Genomic DNA, 23,622 nt, shown 5'->3' on the forward strand with positions numbered 1-23,622 from the left:
ACAGACGCTATTGCTTAAACTTAATAATACTAAAAATTGCTTAGGTTTTGTTCAGATGGTCCATTGCATATGTTGTCACAAACTTGGCAGGCTCGACAGTTTTATTTCATGATCAGGGTATATGTTTTATTAATCGTCACCTTTTCGGTTGACTGTTCCTCATAGAAGCAGACTTTGCTAAATAGTGTTTTAGTTATATTTATACTCACTCCGAAACTGAATTGTCCAGGCTGTTCTTGTTCAAAAGCATCGGTGGAAAGGTTGGCATTTGCAATCATTTCAGTTGCAGCATCAGTTAAAATCTGACCCAGCATACACAGTCCTTCTATGATTCCAGGATGTCGTTTTGAGAATTGAAGCAATTTATGTGCAACATTGGTCTTGTTCGTATGTATTCCAGTGTTAACCAGCAGAAACTCTAGCATTGTGACGTGAGTATACACCTTCACACTTGGTGCTATTGCATTCGGACTAGAACTGAACTGGATCATTTTCCCATAAGTGGCAACAGCAGATTCTACCCCAATAGGATAATTGTCCTGTATTACTTCACAGACACGTGACCAATGTGAAATCAGATCTTTTTCTTCTGCACCAATCATATTACCGGTAACTTTAGAGAAGTTCAATTTGAAAGGCAAGTATTGCAGTTTGGAGACAAATTCATTTTGTCTCCCTTCTTCCGAGACTCTAATATGCAAGTAATGAATGAGAGCTGCAGTTACACACACAACAAAAGCTGTTAAATTTCCTGTACCTGATCCAGATGGTATAGTCGAATCCACAGTGATGGTGAATGGCTGCACCTCTATATCCACACTACATAAGATTCCCTTCATAAGTAAAAATAATACTATCAACATGAGCTCATGTTCACTATTCCTGATTTTGGTTTTTACAACTTTATGTACAAATTCATGCATTTTAGAAACGAATTCTTCGACATTTAACAGTTCTGGTGTTCTCCAATTATATCTATCTATATCTACGCCATTCCTAAGTGAAGGTTTTTCAAAAAGCATTAAGTAACAAAAATTTTCGTAGCTGAAAATAACTGTACTGTTATAATTACAAAGGTTTAATTTAAAATTATCAGTTTTGCTTTTCTCAAAATATAAATTTGTCCGAAGGTCTATTCCACAGCTTAGGACAGATCTTCCATAGGATACGGCATATTCTCCAAATAAACTCATTTTTCCTGGAGCTGATATCTTGAATGCATCTGGATTTGCCATGTCAGGAAAAGTAATTTTCTGTACATAGGCTTAATATGACAAATATGTATTTAGTGAAGATAAATTTAATCACAAATAATTATAATACGTTGTTTACGAAGCAAAAATATGGTACTCGTGTCTTCTTGCAAGATATGACCAAATACCACTTACAAAAAATATTCACGGACAATTCTCAAGTATCATCTTAATCTGTAATGTAGATTATTTCAAAATATTTCGTGCAAAAATAATCAGCATAATTATGTAAACATGCATTCTTTTAAAATAGAGAAGCATCATACAAACAAAAGAATATCAACAATTATTACAAATGAGATATCAAACTGTAGTGGGTCAGTTCTGAAAAGTTTAAATTAATATAAAATCTCAATTTTTTATTACATTATGTGAATGTCTATATGTTAAAAGCGAGTAAACACTCTGCATTTTTAAGTAAAGAGAGGAGAAAGAATTCATTGGGATGTAAATAAGTCATAATTTAGATCAAATAATGATTACAGAAATTTACTTCTTTATACACATTACCTTAGTCAAAATCGTACTACATTATAGCAGTATAAACACTTCATTTGAATACGATTATAAATTTGTTTAAAATATCTTCAAAATTACTGTTTTTTTTTTTAGTCAAGTTCCTTTATTCTTGTTACAATAATTCGTCTGATTATATTTAAATAGACCCTTTAGATTTACTAAACATGAAAATAAAATCTGTGTCATTTTAATGCATTATTTCGTCATTACAAAATTTATCTTATTTCACTTACCAAACCTCAGGCTGAACTGCGTATTCTATTGCTTTTTTCAAAAATGGAAGTCACAGTCAAAAAAAGACATGATTGTGACATGCTTCATTTAAATACACTGTGCCAAAATATCTCACGAAAAAAAGTGTAAGGAAAAGCATCAAATTAAATCACTTTTATATAGCAATAGAACACTTTTCAAATCAATTAACTAATTTATATTAATTATTATGCAATGTAAATCTTAAGCCATATTTCAAGGGAGAAAACGATAACTGCAGGAAATTTTGGTATCATACTGACTATGCTATATTGGTCAATTTTTTTTTTTTGTGACCATCACCCATCACACTTCTTGTGTAAAATATTCGAACATTTTATTTATTTATTTATAGTAATTACATATGCAGGCTATTCATTAACCAAAAGGGACACAAGCTACTCCATCACTTACTATTGGTTGTCTCCAAGAGCAAGTCTTGAATTATTAACATCTTACAATTTTATGTCAAGAAATGATCAACAGAAATGACGTATCAGAATTTCTAATAAAATTTCTGATATGCCTTTTTGTAGGGGAATTATTACTGCTACAGCATATGACACAGAACACGTAACAAATACGTATAAATACGTATACAGTGAAACCTCCCCTTACGGACACCCCCAAGAATATGGACACTCCTCACATACGGACAGATTTTTATGTCCTAACTGAAATAATATAGAAATAATGATAAATTTAACTCTAGTTTACAGACACTCTCAGACACGGACATGAACAGCTGTTTTACAGTCCTAAAGCTTGCTTTACCTCCTAACGGCAGACAGAACTCGGATTTCATGACCTAATGTGTTACAAAAATGGAAAATTTAGTACAGAAATTCCTTAACATGAAAGAAGACAATAAGAGTCTCGTAGGCTACCACTAGCCCAGCCGGCTACCCCTGCTTAGCTGGAACCGGGTGGATAAACAAAGTCATAAAATTTAACCTGTCTGATGGATCTAAGGTTTCGGAGATAGTGAAATTGTATTCGACGCATGATAGGGTTAGTAGGATTATTCTCTTCACTTCAATCAGTTGTTCTGTTTCGAGAGACATGGCACCTGAACGTAAAGGTTAAGTTGAAAACTGTAAATTACAGTATTGCATAACTGTAGATCTAGAATAAAATTGCATCACACAGTACTGTTTTTTCCTTTTTCGGTCTTATCTACTGTAGTTCAAAGTTGCAAAGAATTTACTGTAGTATATTGTATTTAGAATTAAACTACAGTAATACATTTCATTTAAAGCGTGAAGGGATACATAATCCATATCATAAATTTACTGTTAGATTGGGGAGCCTCCCTCCCAATAAAGGACACCGCCCAGGTGCAGACAGATTGTTACGTCCCTTCGATGTCCGTAAATGAGGTTTCACTGTACTCAACCTATAATCTAAGCAAATGATGTTTCTGGTATGAGAAGTGCTTCTCAATTGGGTATGAGTTCATTCAGTTACAAGGAATGACTTCACTGCTCAAAACAAACACCACAAAATTATGATGCCCATATCACACTGATGTTTTATTTTGTAAAGATTGATTTACACTTTATTTAAAGCTTCAACGTTCTGTTAATCTCCACTATAAATATATCCTATTGATGATAATGTTTCCAACAGCTCCATTCACATCACTGAAAAAATATCTAAACAAGACAAGTTGTACTCTTGTACAGGGATGTTCAAGTTGGGATGTACCAACATATCTCAAAAACACTATATATTCACTTATAATGTATGTAAAAACAAATAAGATATTCAACTTTAAGTTCTTAATTCGTATACATTCCACTTTTATGAAAACATAGCTGAAAATTTAATTTAATTCTAAACGTTGCTGTGAAATAAAATCATAAAATATAAACACTGTTTCAAAAGTTTACACACCCCTGTTGTAATATACATTAAACTTACCATATTCTTTAGACCATAAGACAACCATATGAAAACAGAAATAGCTTTAGTAACTACTTCAATTAAAATGTAAAACTAATAATTTTAAGTGAGCGACAGTAAGGAATTCACAAGGATATCAAGAAACATATGCTTATACAGGGTGTTTCAGAATAACTATTCCTAATTTTCAGCTATGATAGAGGGCACGTAATGCAACATTTTTTTCATAATAAAGTAGTATCCAAAATTTTTCCATATCAAGATGCAACGATAAGAAAGCAATGGGGATGTCAAAGAATTTCAACATCAAAAGAAACTGGCCACTATCTCGATGATGTTAATTTAGCCTTGAAAATGTTGTATGACAGGAAATATGATGCTGAGGATGTTGCTCTGCATAACTTTGCTATACTATAACCTGCTCCATATGCCATATGCATGTCTGCTAATTCAACATCTGTAAACTGATGCATTTTTAATGACTGGAAATTTCTAAACAGATTTGACATACAGCAGAAAACAAATAAGCTTCCATTGTTCCCATTGTAATGGAAACAGCTGAAACACAATAATCAAACAAAATAAAAGTATATGGATTGTATTTTTTAAAACGGGACAAAATTACGATTTCTAATAAAATGACGGAACGGCCCGAAAAAAAATGCTGCTCTGTTCAAAATGGTATATAATTGGTCAGGCTAGCCATGAGCGACAATAAGTTCAATCAAGAGTTTTGACTTTTACTGAATAAATTTATGATTTCTTTACTGTGTTAACTTTTGCAATTTACCTGACTGACTTGTTTCGAAGTAGTATCCTTCATTGTCTGAAGTCTAAGCTTTGACTTTTACTGTATTACCTCGATATAGAAGCATTCCAGACACTACTTTATTAAGGAAAAATGTTAAATTACATGCCTTCTATCACATCTTGAAATTAGGAATAGTTATTCTGAAACATTCTGTACAAAAACCTAGCTGTAACAATCTGTACATATTCTGTCTAGCTAAGAAAGCTAATACTACACACAGTTTTACAATAAACGAACAATCACAAAGTAATACGAAACATACTTCTCAATACATAGAAAACAGTTAACTAAGCTCTTTCATAGAGAATAAACACACTCAATATCCTTACTGTATCACCATGGAAGACTCAAGAAACTAACTTCAAATTAGGGTAGATATATGTTAATGATATTTCGATATCATTCTACACACTTTCAAACTTCACTATGAGAAATATTTTTGTTTTATTTTCAAGAAAAAAGCAGTTTCAAAATGTTAAACATTTTAATCTGTGTAATATGTATCAATTACTCCACACTATTCTTAAAACATGAAGCCATACACCGACTTTCAAAAGGAATTTTAATACAGAACAATTTTTTTTTTTGTATAGATTTAAACTATGATAACTAATGAGATACACACAAATTATCCTTTATTTTTTCTTACATGGGTATTAAGAAACTTTTAATATTTACTACAAAGGATATCATATGAATCCAATAATTTTAATACAACAGATTTACTTCATGAAAATGTTTCACTATCGGGAAAAACATTACAACGAGATTAGCTTATCAAAAAAGACAAAGCACTTATTAAAGGGATTCTTCTTGTTAAAAAATTATAAGTATAGTATTCATAATTTATCAAAGCTTTGAGAAATGTTATGTTCAGTAAGATCAGAAACAAACGATGTGGACGGATAAATATAACAAAGCATCAAATCCTATGCTTTCCTGTAAAACACCTTAAAAATTGTTCGTTGGATGCTTGGCTGGATTAATTTAATTCAAAGACTATGACATAAAAAAAATCTATGACAAGATTCTGTGCAGTATTACACAGGTATTGATCTGGTGCAAATAACGAGATTCAAGTGATTCAATAACAATTTAAGTATGTTCACTCAATGATGTCCCAAAACATTGTATACCAAGCCTGTAGTGTTCGCTGATTTCTGTAGTTTCACTATTTAAATTCCAAGCATCATTACACATTCCACTTTTAGTTAATATTCTTCATCATAACAGAATATTATAGCCTGCACAGAGTAAAAGACTGGAGCAACAATAGTTAAATGTTAAATATTCCATTTCATAAGAAACATTTTCAGAAAAATAGCAATTATAAAATTTTCCTTCCTAAATATTTAATTTATTTTGTCAGCTGTTCATATTTAACTTTTCTGTTGGCCTTCACTACTTAAATCTCGGACCTATTTTACAAACATATGGAGTGAGGTTTTAGAAGTGAATTTGTCTATGACCAATACAAATAGTTACAAGTGACGTCTATATTATTATATTATCTGTCAGTGAAAGAAATATGCCTCCCTACAAATAGAAGAAAAATAATGTCGTCATAACTATGCTAATTACATAGCTTATTTATTCCTCATTCCAAAGCAATGTTAATCATTTCGAACATAGAATAAATTAATGATTATGATGTCACTTATAACTATAAACTAATAACATGTTAATAATATACAAGGCTTTACATATTTTGTAATAGAGAGAAATACAAGCCCATATTTTACAAACATTTCATTTGTAACTTGTAAATTACACTCCAAATATTTGTGGGATATGACTCTAAAGATTCTGAAACTAGGCTATGGTACAAGTGTGGAAAAATTTGTCTCATGATCTAAAAAATACAGCATTTTTACAGTATATGTAATTAGCTGTTATACCTAGTATCAAATCGTATTTATTTGCAGTATACTAAATACTGAATTCGCATATACTATATTACACTTGTATGAATATTTCAAATATATGAGGTTCAAAAAATACTGTTACAATGCCAGAAAATAAAACACATGTTAAATATGTACCCAATATACAAACCGTACGCATGTCAAGCATAAAATTCACTATGGAATGAGAACACGTGCTACTATTTTTTTTATAGCAGCACATTTTGACAGTCACAAATTTGTACAATTCTTATGAAGCTATAATTGTCATGCGAAAATATCGAGACTTGTCATGTACATTCCCGCTTTAGGCTTTAGTCAAGCTCAGTTTTTATCAATTGCATCTCCATATTCTTACATTATTTGTCTGCCATAGCACATTCAGAACTGCTATTCTATAGTGATTTATAACAACATGAGAGCAAGTTCAAAACTCGTAAATAATTAACTAATAAAAAATTTATAACGTACATTTCACGAACATTAGAGCCTAGTTAAAGTTGCCTCAATAAATTAAGAGATGTTCACTGCTGATCACATTAGCTTTTCAAGTTTCAGAGAAACAAACACTGCCAATTTTGTATCATTGAAGATAATGTATTGTATTGTGAAAAAAATTGCAAGATTAATAAACTGTATTCATCATTTTCAATTCTGTGTTTCTTTTACTTTCAATAATGATGGCTGATTTTACCAATATTATTATAAACCAAGGCAGGGTTAACGCTAAGCTTATATAAATTTTGAGAGATTATTCTGTACCAAAAGAAACAGAAAGTTTAATCTCAATGTTCTCCAATGAAATGGCTGACACAGGGAAAAGAATAACCGATGTTTGAAACCCTGTGACAAGATAATCTACTCCAAAAGTAAGAAGATGATAACGTTAAAATTATTATTATTATTATTATTATTATTATTATTATTATTATTATTATTATCACTATTTTTTTTTTTTTTTTTTTTAATTTTCAGAACATTTGAGCACTTTTCAGCATGTAACATCAATATACAGTAAAGTTTTGATTACTGTCATTGTTTCACAAAGCTGCAATGATTATCAAAATGACAATAACTGGATCATGTGACAACTCATTCTGAAAATAAAATCTAGCTACACATATACATCTTTCATTTATCAGAACATAGAAAAAAATGTATTATAAGAAATATCATTTGTTATTGGAATTCAATACAAATTCAATGCTTCAAAATCGGTATTTTAATGGTATGTCATGCTTGTTTACAGATTTTGAAATTAAAGGCAACATACAGTTAAATGCCTGTGTAAAAAGAACCTAAGAAAAAAAAAAGACTCGAGACTGTGCAAATGTTTGTCATTGGTGAGAAATGTACCAGTACATGATTTGGCAAAAAAGATGACTAATAGAGTTTCGACAATAATTGAAGCTGCACTTTACAGACCTACTTGTGAGATATACATGCTTCTATGTGATTTAAGGCCAATGCCACATTACATTACGATGTTATAAAAACGCATACAACATAACTATTGAATATGGCGAAAGTATCTTTTTTTTTATGGAGATACAAAATACACTATTTTTTTTAATTTATAAAAACGTAACACCATTGTAGGCCTACAACTTGTCATCTACCGACAGAATTTACATTAATATGAACTTAAAAAATAAATACCAGTAAATAAATGAAAGCCTCAATTGTACATCATGGTTTGAACCTATTATTTGAAGCAACAATCGTAATTCTGAAGTTGCTCTATTATTACACACACATCATTAAACCGAAATTATATTTCATGGTAGTAACATAATTATGAAGCAGAAGTGTGAGATATACGTAAGTAAGAGAAACAAAAATGAACAGTGGGTTATAGAAGAGAATATTTTAAAATAAAATTACAAGAAAACAAATAAAATCAAACAAGCAGTATTATGAAATGGATAGATATATTCTAAGCAAAGTGCAAAGATAACATATGACGTGGTATACATGCACACATGCACCACACACGCAGAAGATGTGCAAGTTGAGTTGCCTAAAAAGAGTCTACAACCAGAGAGACAGAAAAGGAGTCACCTTACACACAGGAGGAAGAATAACATTAAGTCATACCAAAGAGGAGACTTACAAAGACCATCTGGATAGAACAAGGTAAGTTATAAAACACCACAGCACTTTTCAAGTACTGGTAATTTTTCAAACCTGAATTATACTGTGAAAATAAATGGCAAATATGAGTTTACCGCATTTATTAGTCAGAGATGGTGAAAATTATTTTATTTTGTTTTTAAAGTTCGTCCCTTCCTCATCCAATGCCAGAGCCCTGCTCATACATGTAGCTAGTTGCTTCAAAAGTAACACAGAAAGAAATACATAACTATTTTTATGTATAGGCCTACTTATCAAGAACTCTGCAGTGCCTTTGACTAAGTTATCATATAATATGATAGAGATTAATAGTGATTTATAGTATAAGAGAGTAAAATTAGATTTTATGCGTGAGTGGTAAGTTTAGCACCCAAGGCGAAACTTAGACATCATAATGCCACTTCCTCCATTAGCCAGTGGTATACGCACGCATTGTGTGTGAGGAGTGAAGTGAATGATACTGTATTTGGAATAGAACAGTAACTCTCCTGCCCCATTAACAGCTCAGACACCATTTACACAACATATACAATCATATGGCGAAATCTAGGTATATAGGACACTGATTTTTGATTCTCAAATTCAATTGTAATTAAATTCCGAAAATAACTTCAAAACCTTCATAACTTCTTTAACTATAAATCAATAAGATACATATGTACGTAACAAAATATCAAAGTCTTGTTCAGAAACAATTAAACTTTATTTTTTTTTGAGAGTAGAATGTTTCAAAGAAAGTTAAATAATTCAAGTTTCTGTAGAGGAGACGCAACTAACTCTTGACAGTAGGCCTACACATTCCAAAATACTTTGGTCAGATTGACGGCAATTAATATTTTCCATAAAATCCTACTTGATTAACAATTATATACACGTTCCATATTAAATCTTTCTAATAACTTCATAAAATCTCCATGGTAGAGCTTCAATTCACTTCACGTAAGAAAAGGTGCAGGTCTTTCAACAAATCACGAACTAAATGACAACAATGAAATAACAAAAAAAGATTATGAATGAATTTTTGTGATGTTAAGGCTAACAAATTTACATGTCTGCATAAACTAAGAATCACTGGGAAGCTCGAAACAATTGTTCTGCATATTTTGATTTGATCTCAAAACATAAATTAAAAATCTTAAACAAAGATTATATTTAAAAAAATAATACATTACAGTAAAGTAACTTTCGCTTCTAAAGCTCTGCATGCCAACATCATTACTCTTCTTGTACGTATTTTATCACTCACGTTATGCAAAGTAATACTACTTCCTAATCTTTAATTATTTATGATGTGGAAAAATATTATGAAATCCATGGTTACATCAAGCACTAATATCATATTTGTCACTGTACTATACACATTTTCAACTCTTCCATTATTCTTTTATCTTGGACACTATTAACATACTGCACATATTAACATACATACATGAATCAGGAGAAGCACCATTGGAATTTCGATGTAAAAATTTATATACTAAAATATTAGCTCCTAATTACAGGAAAATTTTATTAAGTTAGAGAAAAACCTCTACATCCATTCATTCCATTAAAAGCATTTTTGGTCTAGATAATGTAAGATAACAAAATGTAACTACATGATTGTAACCACTAAAATTAAACTAATTTGTTATGTGTGCTGATTAGAGCAGGCCATGGATAATTGAGAATTGAGTGGATACAAAGACTGCCAAGCCATTGAAATCATTAAACAAAAAAAACATTATTTACGAGAACCTAATACATTCAGCACTTTTTTTAACATTTAAAATCAAAGAAATATTATCACAGCAGATTTGAAGACTTAAGACGAGATAAAAAGGTAATTTAAGCCAAATGTGGCACGTTATCGAACATACACTTAGCAAATGTCAGACAAAAGTTTATAAGAGACTAGGTTATTGTTTCCCAGCAGTTAATGGTCTATTTGAGACTTGATTGAAATTTATAAAGAAATATTAATATTTTCCATTGTCTTCTTAATCTTCTTCAAGGCTAACATTGGAGGATGAGTCCATTTGTTGCCTAACAGTCCAATAAAGTGCATTTATATTGTCTGTTTCCTGCACTTCTTTTATCAAGAAAAAAACTATTAGTGGTAGCTGTCCATTTTGCTGTTGAGAGCAAAGTGGGTTGCTACCACGTGGTGCTCCCTGGGTAACACTAAATGATCCACAATACCATACTAAAACCAAATAGTTCAAAGATATTTCTATTGTTTTGTTGTAGAAATAAGTTTATGTCAGAGTAATTTGTTTCCTCATTCTTTTATACAAATTACAATTTCCAATACACACATTTTGTCTTGCATTATTAAATAAATGATAAACAATGGCTCTGTTAAATGTATATCTTAATGGTCCATAACCTACTATGAATAGCATGTAGGTATCACAAATGAGAGCAGTTTTAGCAGTTACAATCATGTACAATATTAATTTTATTATTTACTACTTTATCTAGAATAAAGTCTGATCAGTGAACTATGTTACTAGTCAGCGATGTATGCAATGAAGAGGAAATTGGCTACTCTACCCCATTATCTCCTGGCTTAGTTGCCTCATGATTGATGCCTTACTGACGTCACTTAAGAGGCTCCAACCAGTGTTTGGACTGCTCACTAAACATACATTTAGAATAAAAATTACTATTCATGAATAGCTGGATGTAAAATAGAATATTTCTCCCTACAGAACTTTAATAGAATTTTTGGCTAAAACTGTTAGCAAATAGGCCTATTTCAACATATAAATTTGAACACTGAAATTCCTTTGTCCCAATTACCATCTGGTACAGAAGCATTCATTGGTATCTCCGGTCAAAGTCGATATCAACTTGAATTATTATTGTCTTACAAGGATTTCAGTTGGAAAACAAAAGACATACTGATAAAAAGAAGGATTGTAAACCCAATATTATTGTGTAATCATAATAGTATTCAGCTTGCCTGTTTTCGCTGTAGAATTTATTTTTAATAAATATTATGCAAGCAGTAACAGATTAATATGTAGTTCCTTACTCAGTAAGTATGGGTGATGCGATCAAATTTTTATGTATTTTCTTTTAAGATAAGCTCACGTGCATTAGGACTAACCAATTTAATTTAATTTGAATTTCAAATGTATATTTAAATATCTTAAAAAGATTTTTATTTATATTATTTTGTTTATTTAGCTAGCTAGATTCAGATTAAAGTTTTGTATCTATATTTACTTATAATAAAAGGGTAATTATAGACGAGATATTGCTGAGTCAATGATTCAATTGAATTAGTTCTTGATTCAATTCTTTTGAATTGAATTAAAATAATTTTAAGGCTTTTTCCTGCACGTCTCCCCTTCTTCTGTTTTCTCTTCAACTTCTCTCTCCTAGATGTCCCTACCTCTTATTGTACCACTTCTCTCCTATACATGTGTCTACTTTTATTTTACTACTACATCTATTCTGTCACGTAATTCTACATATCTCAAACTATACTACTATATCATACAAATCCAATTTTAATTACCTTGGCGGTTTGGATGGGATTCGTTCCTGGGACCTTTGACACCATAATACCTTGCCTTAACACACTCGGCTAAACAGCTACGTTGTGAAATAAAGTTTAAAATAGGTCTCTTATGTTTAGGGTAGGATTAAAGAAAATAAATAAAACAGATAAAGCAAATTTACGTAATCTAAATTATTCCTGACGTTTAAAAAACAATAATTTACTTGTTTATAGCAAAAGAAAAGCTGGAAAAATATACATAAAGAGGACAACATTGACGTACATTATCTATGACGTCACATTTCCAAAGCAACCTGATAAACAAGCATTGTTGGTTGAAGCGCCATTTTCAAGATACGACGTTAACGACAGTAATAATAATTTATTGCATGAGCCATGGAAAGTAAAAATAATTGTAATTTGAGAAAACTTTTCAGTAATTTGAGCAGTGAAGAAGAAGAGATTGATTTCGCCATGTCGTATAAACTAATACCTGACAAAAGTGCAAAGAAATGTGTGAGTTGCAAATCAAGTGATAGTGTGAATTGGCAGAGAAGGGCAAAATACTCAAACTATTCATTCTGTTTGAAGTGTAAAAAGTGTAAACAGGAAACGTCTATAACCCACAACACGTGGTTCGAAAACACAAAAATAACTATACGTCAAAGCTTGGTTCTTATTTATATGTGGTTGCTTCAAACAACTCTTCAGTTAGCCGCTTCAGAGGCAGAAGTTCACTTCAGTACTCCACTAGATTATTTCTGTTTCTGCAGAGAAATATGTTATGTTATAATTACACAAAATACCAAACCCATAGGAGGAGGACACATCGTGGAATTAGATGAAAAACATGTCTACACCAGAAAATATAAAAGGGGCAGACTTCTCAAAAACGAGAAAAATAGCGTGTGGGTTTTTGGAGGTATCGATAGAGAGACGAAAGAATCGTTTGTATTGAAAGTGGAAAAAAGAGATAAAAATACCTTGATACCCATAATTAAGTCATTCATCAAACCACATACTAAAATTATGACGGATGGTTAGAAGTCTTACAGTGATTTGAAAGATGAAGGATATATCCATGAAGTTGTGAATCACTCGATAGAATTTGTACGTGAAGATGATCATTCTGTGCACACCCAAAAAGTGGAACAAATGTGGAAAACGCTGAAATCGGTTTTAAAAAGAGAAGGCAGGGAAAGTCAAAATGATCATTTATACGTGTTTGAGTTCCTATATCGTGAACAACAGAAACTGAAAGGAATGACTACACCCAGTGAAATGTTTCCGCAGTTTCTACAGCATATCCACGACATATATCCAGGGTACGGAATAGAAGGATTAAAACCTAAAGACTACATTCCTCAGCAATGAGTGATAGTGTCATACGAACAATGTTTTTTGTAGGAAGTGTTCAATTATTGAAAGAAAAACTTGGCGAACTATACAGTGTTACGTATTATAATACGAACAATAATTGTAGGAAGTCTTCAGTTAATAGTGAATAGTATACCTAGTGAACTATACAGCGGTCACCAAGGAATCACTCATTTATATGAACTATTGGTAGTTTAATTCTGAGCGTGTTACCTAGCTTCGTATTACAATGAGAACAATGATTGTGAGAAGTGTTCAGTTAAAGAAGTGTTCAATTAGGTGAATGTTACTTATGTCCCGCCCACTATAGGAGACATATGCCAGTTTTACACTAATCCTAAACATATTTAGTATAACTTGTTGCTTGCGAGTCATCCAAAACCCCAACCTCCACCCGATACCCCACTTTTTTCATCATGTGCTACACGTCGGATCATCATCGGGGCTTGCCCCGATACCCCGCTTTTTACATCATGTGCTACATGTCAGATCATCATCGGGGCTTGCAGCACCGATACCCCGCTTTTTACATCATGTGCTACACGTCGGATCATCATCGGGGCTTGCAGCCCCGATACCCCACTATTTACATCATTTTTTTTTATTTTAGTTGGTTATTTAACGACGCTGTATCAACTACTAGGTTATTTAGCGTCGATGAGATTGGTGATAGCGAGATGATATTTGGCGAGATGAGGCCGAGGATTCGCCATAGATTGCCTTGCATTCACATTACGGATGGGGAAAAACCTCGGAAAAAACCCAACCAGGTAATCAGCCCAAGCAGGGATCGAACCCGCGCCCGAACGCAACTTCAGACCGGCAGGCAAGCGCCTTAACCGACTGAGCCACGCCGGTGGCCACTATTTACATCATGTGCGTGTAATAAACAATAAGCAAATCATCTTTGATTACAGCAGTCACCAAAGAATCGTTCACTGAAGTGAACTATTTAATTCTGAGCGTCACCTAGCAACAAGAATCGATGCTTTAGGTGAACTATTTAATTCTGAGTGAGTCACCTAGCAACAGGAGTCGTTCATTCGATTGAATCATTGACTCAGCGACATCTCGTCTATAATTACCAATAAAAATAATATTTTTCTGTTAATACAGTATTAGGTATAGGCCATATAATATATTTATGTCACAATGAAAACATCCATGGGTAATAAACATCGTGGTACAGCATATAAAGTGCAGTAAGTTTATTATTTTAATATATTAATTTTATTAATGTTATAAGTGTATGAATAATTTAATACATCTTGATTACACAACTTTTAACACTATATCACTTCGGAAAGCGTATTATGTGTCTTTCACGTATTAAATTTATATTACAAAAAGTTCTGATGATGGCCAATAGCAGGCCGAAACATGTTAACAAGGTAATATAAATTTAACACGCGAAAGATACACAATACACTTTCCGGAATAATTTAAAATCAACTAAAATAAAATAATGACGTGAAAATGCCATATCAATCATATTTAGATTATTTTTAGAATTAATCTCAGGACCTTTGTAACCCACCACATTTCCTAAAGTCCTCCAAAAATGATATAAATTTCTCTCGGAAATACTAATCAACACTTCTGTAGATAGATATGCATTGAATTGTAATATGATAAATGACCTGGTAGATATAGAAACTGATGTTTGGAGGCTGCAGTTACATAACTTTGCACGTAATAACTCAAGTGTTGAGATATAAAATAGGTTCTGAAGATTTTCATTTAGTATGTTAATATTCTGAGAAAGCTAGCTAGAATGGAAATCAAGCATATAAATATACACTCAATTTATTATGGAGTTGAAGGAAATTTGCAGATTCACTAAAAGCATGTGTTCGTAGATCATACCATACTTCTTAATTCAGTTTATACACATCTTCTTGCACATTAAATCTAGCTAACAGATAATAAGTTAATATCCTATTTTCAGTTTTTTTCCCTTCCAAATTTTTAAATCTCTTAAGTGTGACGATATTGTGACAAGTAGCCTCTAGTCTTGGAGCTCACACAAATTTCAATCAGCTCCAAGATCCCTCCACTATGATGCAAGTACTGTGCATTACGGTACATAATTTAAATTTCTTCCTCCATCCTTTCTCCTGTTATCATGGTTACTCTCCAACAAGAACTGAATCCAAATATTTACGTCCGAAATTATACAATGACAAATATAATAATATGAAGAAAATAATTGCACTAACATTACTGGCCTATATAATGAAATCAATAATGTATATCTTTTCAGTTGGAAATACAATATATCGGTACCACTGAATAGACCAACATACTGTCATCATATGACTGAAACAATAAACTATCAATCTTATTTGTACATTTCCACATTTTAACAGAAACAGCACTGTAAACAAGGACAAAGTAAGACCTAATTTTCTGAAAACACTTGGAACAAAACAAGAGAAATTTGTGTTATACACAAACACATGTGACGTCATACAATTATTACAGTTTGATGAGAGCAAGAATTTATTTAAGATTCAATAAATTACCATTTAACATAAATAACAAAAATATCTGCATTACATCTAGGACTACATATCTCTCACTAAATTTAATTAAATAATATGAATATATTTCCTAAACCAATTAAATTATAAAGAGGCTTTGAATATTTAGATGCCCAGAAATCAGCAGAATTTCTACTTAATGTGAAGAGGATTAATATTATAATTTCAATAAAAATGACGAAGAGGGTACAATAGTGATACATTTCAAGTGATTTTAATAGATAACTCAATATGAATTTCAATTATACGACTTTAAACTTCATATTTGCATGAATTTTTAGTAAATCTGAATATCCCATGATAAAAGTAAAAGATAGAAAAACAAATGACATGATCACAAATGTGAGTGACCACTTCAGACTTTTGATGAAGATATATTACATCCATACATTGGCATAAGTGAAGGTGGGGGGAGAAGTAGAGGAGGGAGCTAACTGGGCTGAAGCGTCCATTTTTTTTTCCAAGAAATGTTTAAAAATTATATTAGATTTATACCATTAAGAAACAATCCATCATTGGCACTAAAAGCACGACACTGAAAGAAAGATATTGTTTGACAATGACCAATATTTGGAATAACAAATCCTTCATATTTCAAACAATGTACATTTACATAATTTAACAATACCTCACAAAGAGACAAAAATTAGAAAACAAGATTAACACTTCCATGAGATAAAATATTGTATTTTATGGTTCTAATAAATTGGACGTGTTTAGATGATTGAGGGATTTGAGGTATTAAATAAATAGTCGTCATAATAATGGCAATAAAATACAACTCTTACAGTTCTTCTGAAGATGAGGAAGAGGAAGTTTTGAATTTTATCCAGGATTGTTTACATTGCCATGGCAACTCTCTGATTATTGTCCCAGTTCCATGGAACATAATCATGTGCTTCTGTCACCTACCTAAGAATAGGCTTACACAAAGCAAACATGATGGATGTGTTGACTTTATCTCTCGAGAATTATACTTTTTAAATTTTTATGAAGGTCAATTTTAAATAAACTTTATATATATACAGTATATAGCATAGTCTAGTACCTTTGGCATAGGGCTACACAATATAAACGTTTTAACAGCTGCATACTGCACTGACTAGTGCTTGTTGACAATACTGTGAAAAACTGTCAATGTTTTGGTGACCTCATTATAGGTGAAAATTTGTTGCAATTTTAAATTCGTTTTAATGTTAATTATTATTTTTGCTTATCCTTTAATTATAATATGACATAAACAATTTATAAAATGTGATATTAATAATAAAGATAAACAGCTTGAAGGTATTATCTGAGTAATAAAAGAATATCTATTGTGGTTAATACATTTTAAACTGTTAAATTAATATTCTTAAATCAACAGAACAGTGAATGATGGAAACATTTTATGGATATGCTGAAGGTTTTAGATACGTGACCCATGTTTATGTAAGAAGCCAGATGAAACTGGCTTCACACCTGCTCCCATTCCTTCATTTGCACATGACTTGAGTAGCCTTTACTTCTTTCATTTTTCTACTGGACTGAAATTTTGCTGAAAGCTAGTTCCTTATCATGAAGTTCTACTGCAAGTGATAAATAACAATAAAATACACCAGCACTCCAGTCACACTACATTAGTTAGTACAAAGCGTTAGTTGCCTACTCCCACCACCGGTACAAGCAGACTTGGGGTGCTACACCAAATTTGACACAGTAATACCAGCACTGCCAAGTTCTGTCTCGGTGCAGACGAAACCCTTTCTCTGTAGCTGCTCTTTCACTTTCTGCACCTTCGCCTGCTGACTCACACAAGCTGGAAGCAAGATGAAAGCATATCCTCCCCCTCCAGCTCCTGTCATCTTCGCGTGGAGCCCACACTTGGTGACAGTCCTGCAGATTCGATCGAGCAAAGGATGCGACACACCCAAAGCATTCAGCAGTGCTTGGTTCATATCCACCAGTTCCTGTAAGCGTAGTGGAATAAATCTGTTTATGAAACTTTTGGTAAGCTCCAAAACATATGTGTAGTATGCATTCACTTATTGCCCACAAAGCTCACTATTACATCCAAGTTTTGTAGGTTCGAATTCAATCAAGGGCAACAGATACTTGAAGGTAGGTCAAAATACCTAGCATGGCTTTCTTTGAGAGATACATAAAGCTAGGGATCCAGCATTATAACTCAATCCTGGAAATAATAACCAGCCAGTTCCAGACACATTTGTTGTTTCATCAACAGATGTGCAAGTGATATCTCAGGAAACATGTTCAGTGGGAGTTCAGTTATTGCTCTTAATTGCCTCTGTTTAACATTTGCTATTAGATCTAAGATTCAAGGGTTCAGACTCAGTATAACAGCAATATACAGTATAACAAAAATCCTTCAGAGGGTACATACACCTAAGGATCAAGTGCCACAAAATATTTGAGCTCAATCTATGAATGATAGGGCTCCAGGAAAAAAATAACTGGCCATTTCTAGCTCACGTTTCTTGCTTTGCCAACAGATATTTCTTCAGACTTGTGCAAGCCCCATGAAATATGTTCATTGTGCCCTTAGTTATACCTCTATCTAACATTTGCTACTTTATCTAGGGTTCGTGGGTTCAAACACGATCAAGGGCATTACATATTTAAGAACTAAAACAATTTCTAACATGATTTCCTTTAAGAAAGGTCTAAAGCATGGCAAAATAGTCCATGAATAAAGTAGTCAAGGAAAAATTTACTGATCATTTCTTGCTTTGCTGACAGATGTCTCTGCAGAATTGTGCAAGTAAAACTCCTGAAAACATGTTCAGTGTACATTCACTTACTGTCTTTGTTTGCCTCGATCTAATATTTGCTGTTAGATCTAAGGTTCGTAGGTTCAAATCCAGTCAAAGAGCGACAGATATTTAAGGGTAATAAAATCCTCTATGAGACTTCCTTTGGGAGGGACATACAGTTGAGAATTCGGGTCTTAATTTGAGAGAGCTCAAGAAAAAAATTATAGGCCATTTCCTGCTTTACTGCCAGAAGTCTCTGAAGACTTGTCACATTTCTCAAATTTCAGTAAAGCTCCAGCAAACGCTTCCTTTGCTTGCTACAATTTAATATTTGCTATTAGAACTGTGGTTTATGGGTGCAAACGTAATCAAGAAAAATGAATGTTTAAGGACAATTAAAATACATGGCATGGCTCCATTTAGAAAAGTAAAGCCAGGCATCCTATATCGTACAGGACATTAAAGATATCTCTGTGAAAGAGAGGAGTACTGGGAAAAAAATTTTTTTACATATCTATTTCTATATGCTCATATGACTGTTGTATATCTAATAGTTGGAACAGAAAATAATACAATACATAAGCAGAAGATTCTAGCATTGACACAAATTCTGAAGATTCTACGAGATTATAAAAACTGTGAAAGCAGTAGGAGCAGACAGAAAGCCACGAGACTTATGCACATTGAAACTCACTTTTCTCCTTCTATCCCGTGTCTAATGAAAAAGACAGGCTACGATGTGATGTCACATTCTTAGTCATAACATGGCCAACACTGAACAAGTTTATGTATAAATGCATGTTTAACAGGAGTTTAATATAGCAATTCCTTTGTTTTTTAGAACTTTGCACATGTATTCATATTAGATGATTGTCATGATGGCCATGACTAGACTGAGATAATCATGTGACTCCGATTTGTACCATAGCCTGTCTTTCTCATTAGCTACGTTCTATCCTAAATGACGTCACATTTGAATGTTCTAGGCACCTGTTCGTAATAAGACTATGTTCATGAGTTTTACTTTGGTTCTTGTATTCTTATATATTTTTTACAAAAATATAAATGAAGGAAGCATGAGTATACAGTATTTACATCAGTTTTGTGAACTGATGAATGTTACCAAAATAAAAAGAGGAAAAAATCCACCAAAAATCTCAATACTATACCAGCAAGCTCCCCGATAGTGATTCCATTTAGCATCTGTAAGTTTGGGGAAATTGTCTTACATTTTTCTTTTTTTTTTTTGTTGCAGAAATATAACAGCATTAAAACTGTCACTTAAATATTTGAGGTACTAACTCTACTGAAATCAATACAGAGACAATATGCTCCATGACATTTAATGACTGATCGAAACATAGCCTACTTCTGTAAAAAAAAATTAATTTGAAACAAGTTTCATTGCGCACTATGAGAACCATTTGTAACTTCCAGAAATTATGCGTGTGAACAATTTTCCGAAAATGAAACTACATTAAAATTATTCCTTAAATATCTCAGATATGAAAATAATATTTCCATAAATGACTACATTTGAAACGTTAAATTTTATTACATTATGAGAAATACTTGTGAACGAATTATTCGAAAATGAGAATCTATTAAAATGATCCATTAAATATTTAAAAATTAAGATTAATTCTAGAATATATATTACTAACTACATTTGATATAACAAATTTAATTCAACACTATGGAAAATACTTGTAGCTTCCACATAGCAGCTTAATTAACATGTTTTTCTTTTACGAAAAATATAGGTGGCATTAAAATTATTTACTATGGTATTTCATATTTAGTCTTTGTACAAATAATAATACACTCAGGGACAAAAAAACCGGACACTTCTATATTTGCTTGTATTTTGTTGCCAATTATTTCAAAATGAAACAAAACCCATTTAAACAAAATAATGTTTCATTTAGCACCTTATACGACAACATTTGAAAAAAAAAAATCTCTGATGAGAAAATTTACAAAAAATTACAAAGGGCGTATAACTATGGCATCGTTTGGTCTAACTGTTTTTTCATTTTATGGTGCCTTAAACATTAAAAACTCTTTTTACTAATGGGTATTACCCCCTCTGGCTTGAATAACTGCATCCATACGTCTTGGCATGCTCTCAATTTGATTAGCAGTGTCTTCTTGAGGAATAAGTTCCCATTCTTCGCCAAGTGCTCGCCTCAACTCTTGTAACGATTCTGGTCTCGGTCGTCTATTCTTAACACGCCGTCCCAGCATGTCCTACACGTGTTCAATTGGGTTCATGTCTGGACTCCTTGCTGGCCATGGAAGCACATGGATTCCAACTTCTTGGAGATAATCTCCGACCGCATGGGAAATATGTGGCCGTGCATTATCATACATTAAAATAAAATTATCGCCTACAAATTGGCAAATGGCACAACATGATCAGCCAAACATTCATTTATATACCTATCAGCAGTTAATCTTCCATTTTCAACAAAAACCAACGCTGTACGAGCATCCGTACACACTCCTGCCCAAACCATCACTCCACCACCTCCATACAGCACATTTTCGGAAATGCAACACTGTGAAAATCGTTCTCCCCTCCTTCTCCAAACTCTTTCACGTCCATCGGGTGAGCACAGATTGAAACGGGACTCATCGGTGAACAGAACACAGTTCCACTGTCCATTTCTCCAATCTGTGATCATTTGCAAAAAGCAAGTCATTCAACTCGATGCATCCTGAGAAGTCTGGGACCAGTTGCAGGTCTACTTGATATCAGTCCACTTGCTTTCAACCTCCTTCTAACTGTTTTGGCCGAAATTGGGCGTCCATGCATGTTAACAAATTGCTGGGCTACACTAGTAGCTGGCAGGTTGCGCTCCCTAAGAACTCTCAACACCATATACCTGTCTTCATTTGGATTTGTAGCTCTTGGACGACCCGAACCTGGTCTTCTGGTATATTCTAGGGTCTCTCTATACCGTTTTATGGCATCATGGGTTGTGCTTCTAGCCATATTCATAACATTTGCAATGTAACGTACACTGCTTCCATCATCGTAAAGGGCTACAACTCGAGCCACATCTTCAGGTCGCATCTTGTTTTAAGACAAATGTTACAACCCCACTTAAACTCAGAAAATGTAAAAATAAAGAAATAACGAATGATAACGATAATGAAGCACAAAATGGTTGAGATAAAATTGTTATAACTGAGACTCCGAAAGCAAAATTGGAATATTTGGTTGTAATGGCTTGTTTATAAAACAAAAAACAATCAACAATGTATACACGTCTCCATAACAACAGATGGCTACCATAATATTTGTATGAGAAGATAATGTTTTGCAAAATACCAGCAAATATTAAAGTGTCCGGTTTTTTTTTGTCCCTGAGTGTACTTAAAATGTTGATTTTATTGGATAACTACGAAAAAAAATTTCGAGCTTCAGTAAAGCAAGATGGTTAAGGATTTCTTTTGAAAATATAAATTATATTAAGATTATCACTTAAGACATACAATAATATTTAGGCAAGTTCAAATTACTGGGCCTTAAAAGAAAAGAAAAATATTTCTAGCTTTAGTAAAGCACAATGGTTAATGAATTGTTTTGAAAATAATTACATGGAAACTAAGCTGATGAACTGTTGCTTCCTGATACTGAATTCTTCAGGATAACTTAATTACGATCATTCATTGGAACTGGAGGCTTCCTTAATGCAGATTTTCATTCTGTTTGTATATTTTATTTCTTGGTTCAATTTAATAATCTCAAAATCCAGTATGATACAGCTCTAACACACTGAATGTGTTTATTTACAAATTTAATGACACACTCTTTAGACTTTAATTACAATGGCTCTGTGTCATTGGGAACTATGCCAATTTTAGTTGAAGATTTATGAGGTGCAGGAAAGCATGTTCATGATAAGAGAGAGATAATAATACACTTCATGATTAGTTCATTTCCATCAGAGAAGAACAGCTCTTTGTAATGAGCCTAACAGACAGATTCCCTCCTTTCTCTGATCATGAAATCAATACTTAGCTCTGAAACATTGCATGTTCCTACACTTATGGTACTGTTGAATTTCCAAAAATTTCTCACCATGCTGAAAGCCATGAAGGTCTTAAATCTTAACTTCACTTACATTTAATATTTGTGATAATGATTAATACGACTTGTTTCAATTTTAAAATTTTTATTTCAAGAACTAACAAATATGAAAAGTGAGAATTATTTTCACTTTTCTTCATTTATTATTGCAGTAAAAATGAGAAATTAAAAAAAAACATATTATTATATAATTCTGAATTAAAAAACCAAAATATCTCAGTACAATAGACAATTTATTTAGTCAATTGAATGGCACATACCATTATGCATTAAATTCATTTAATATTTCGTAAATGCAAAATAACAAAGTGGTGTCTTTTCAGTATAAAAAAAATTTAAAAAAATTCTCATTAGTTGATAATATAAAAATTTTGCAATAGTTCAAAACATACAGCAAAACTACCGGTAATCTACACAGCAATAACTCAACTACTTATTTTTCATTAGGTTGAAAGGTATCATATTTGCTGGTCTCTAAGGCACACATTTTTCTCAAATACTTCCCCTGTTCATTTCAGGTAAATATGTTAAGTTTATTTTTTTAAGAATTAAAAAATTAATCAAAATACAATAACAAATTTAT

General features: G+C 32.3%; 1 protein-coding gene across 4 annotated transcripts in view; it reads right to left on the bottom strand.

Moving 5' to 3' along the window:
• The window catches only part of Mvk (Mevalonate kinase), a 53,159-nt gene that overhangs the window by 4,082 nt on the left and 25,455 nt on the right, over nucleotides 1-23,622 (bottom strand). For 3 of the 4 annotated variants that reach the window (XM_069827643.1, XM_069827644.1, XM_069827645.1), the window contains exon 3: nucleotides 17,893-18,136. In XM_069827643.1, coding sequence (XP_069683744.1) covers nucleotides 17,893-18,136 — 244 coding nt within the window. Of the gene's footprint in view, nucleotides 1-209; nucleotides 17,872-17,892; nucleotides 18,137-23,622 lie in introns of those variants that run through there. The other variant, XM_069827646.1, reaches the window with a different exon arrangement.

Source organism: Periplaneta americana, chromosome 6 (genome assembly GCF_040183065.1).
Source record: "Periplaneta americana isolate PAMFEO1 chromosome 6, P.americana_PAMFEO1_priV1, whole genome shotgun sequence".
Taxonomy (NCBI): domain Eukaryota; kingdom Metazoa; phylum Arthropoda; class Insecta; order Blattodea; family Blattidae; genus Periplaneta; species Periplaneta americana.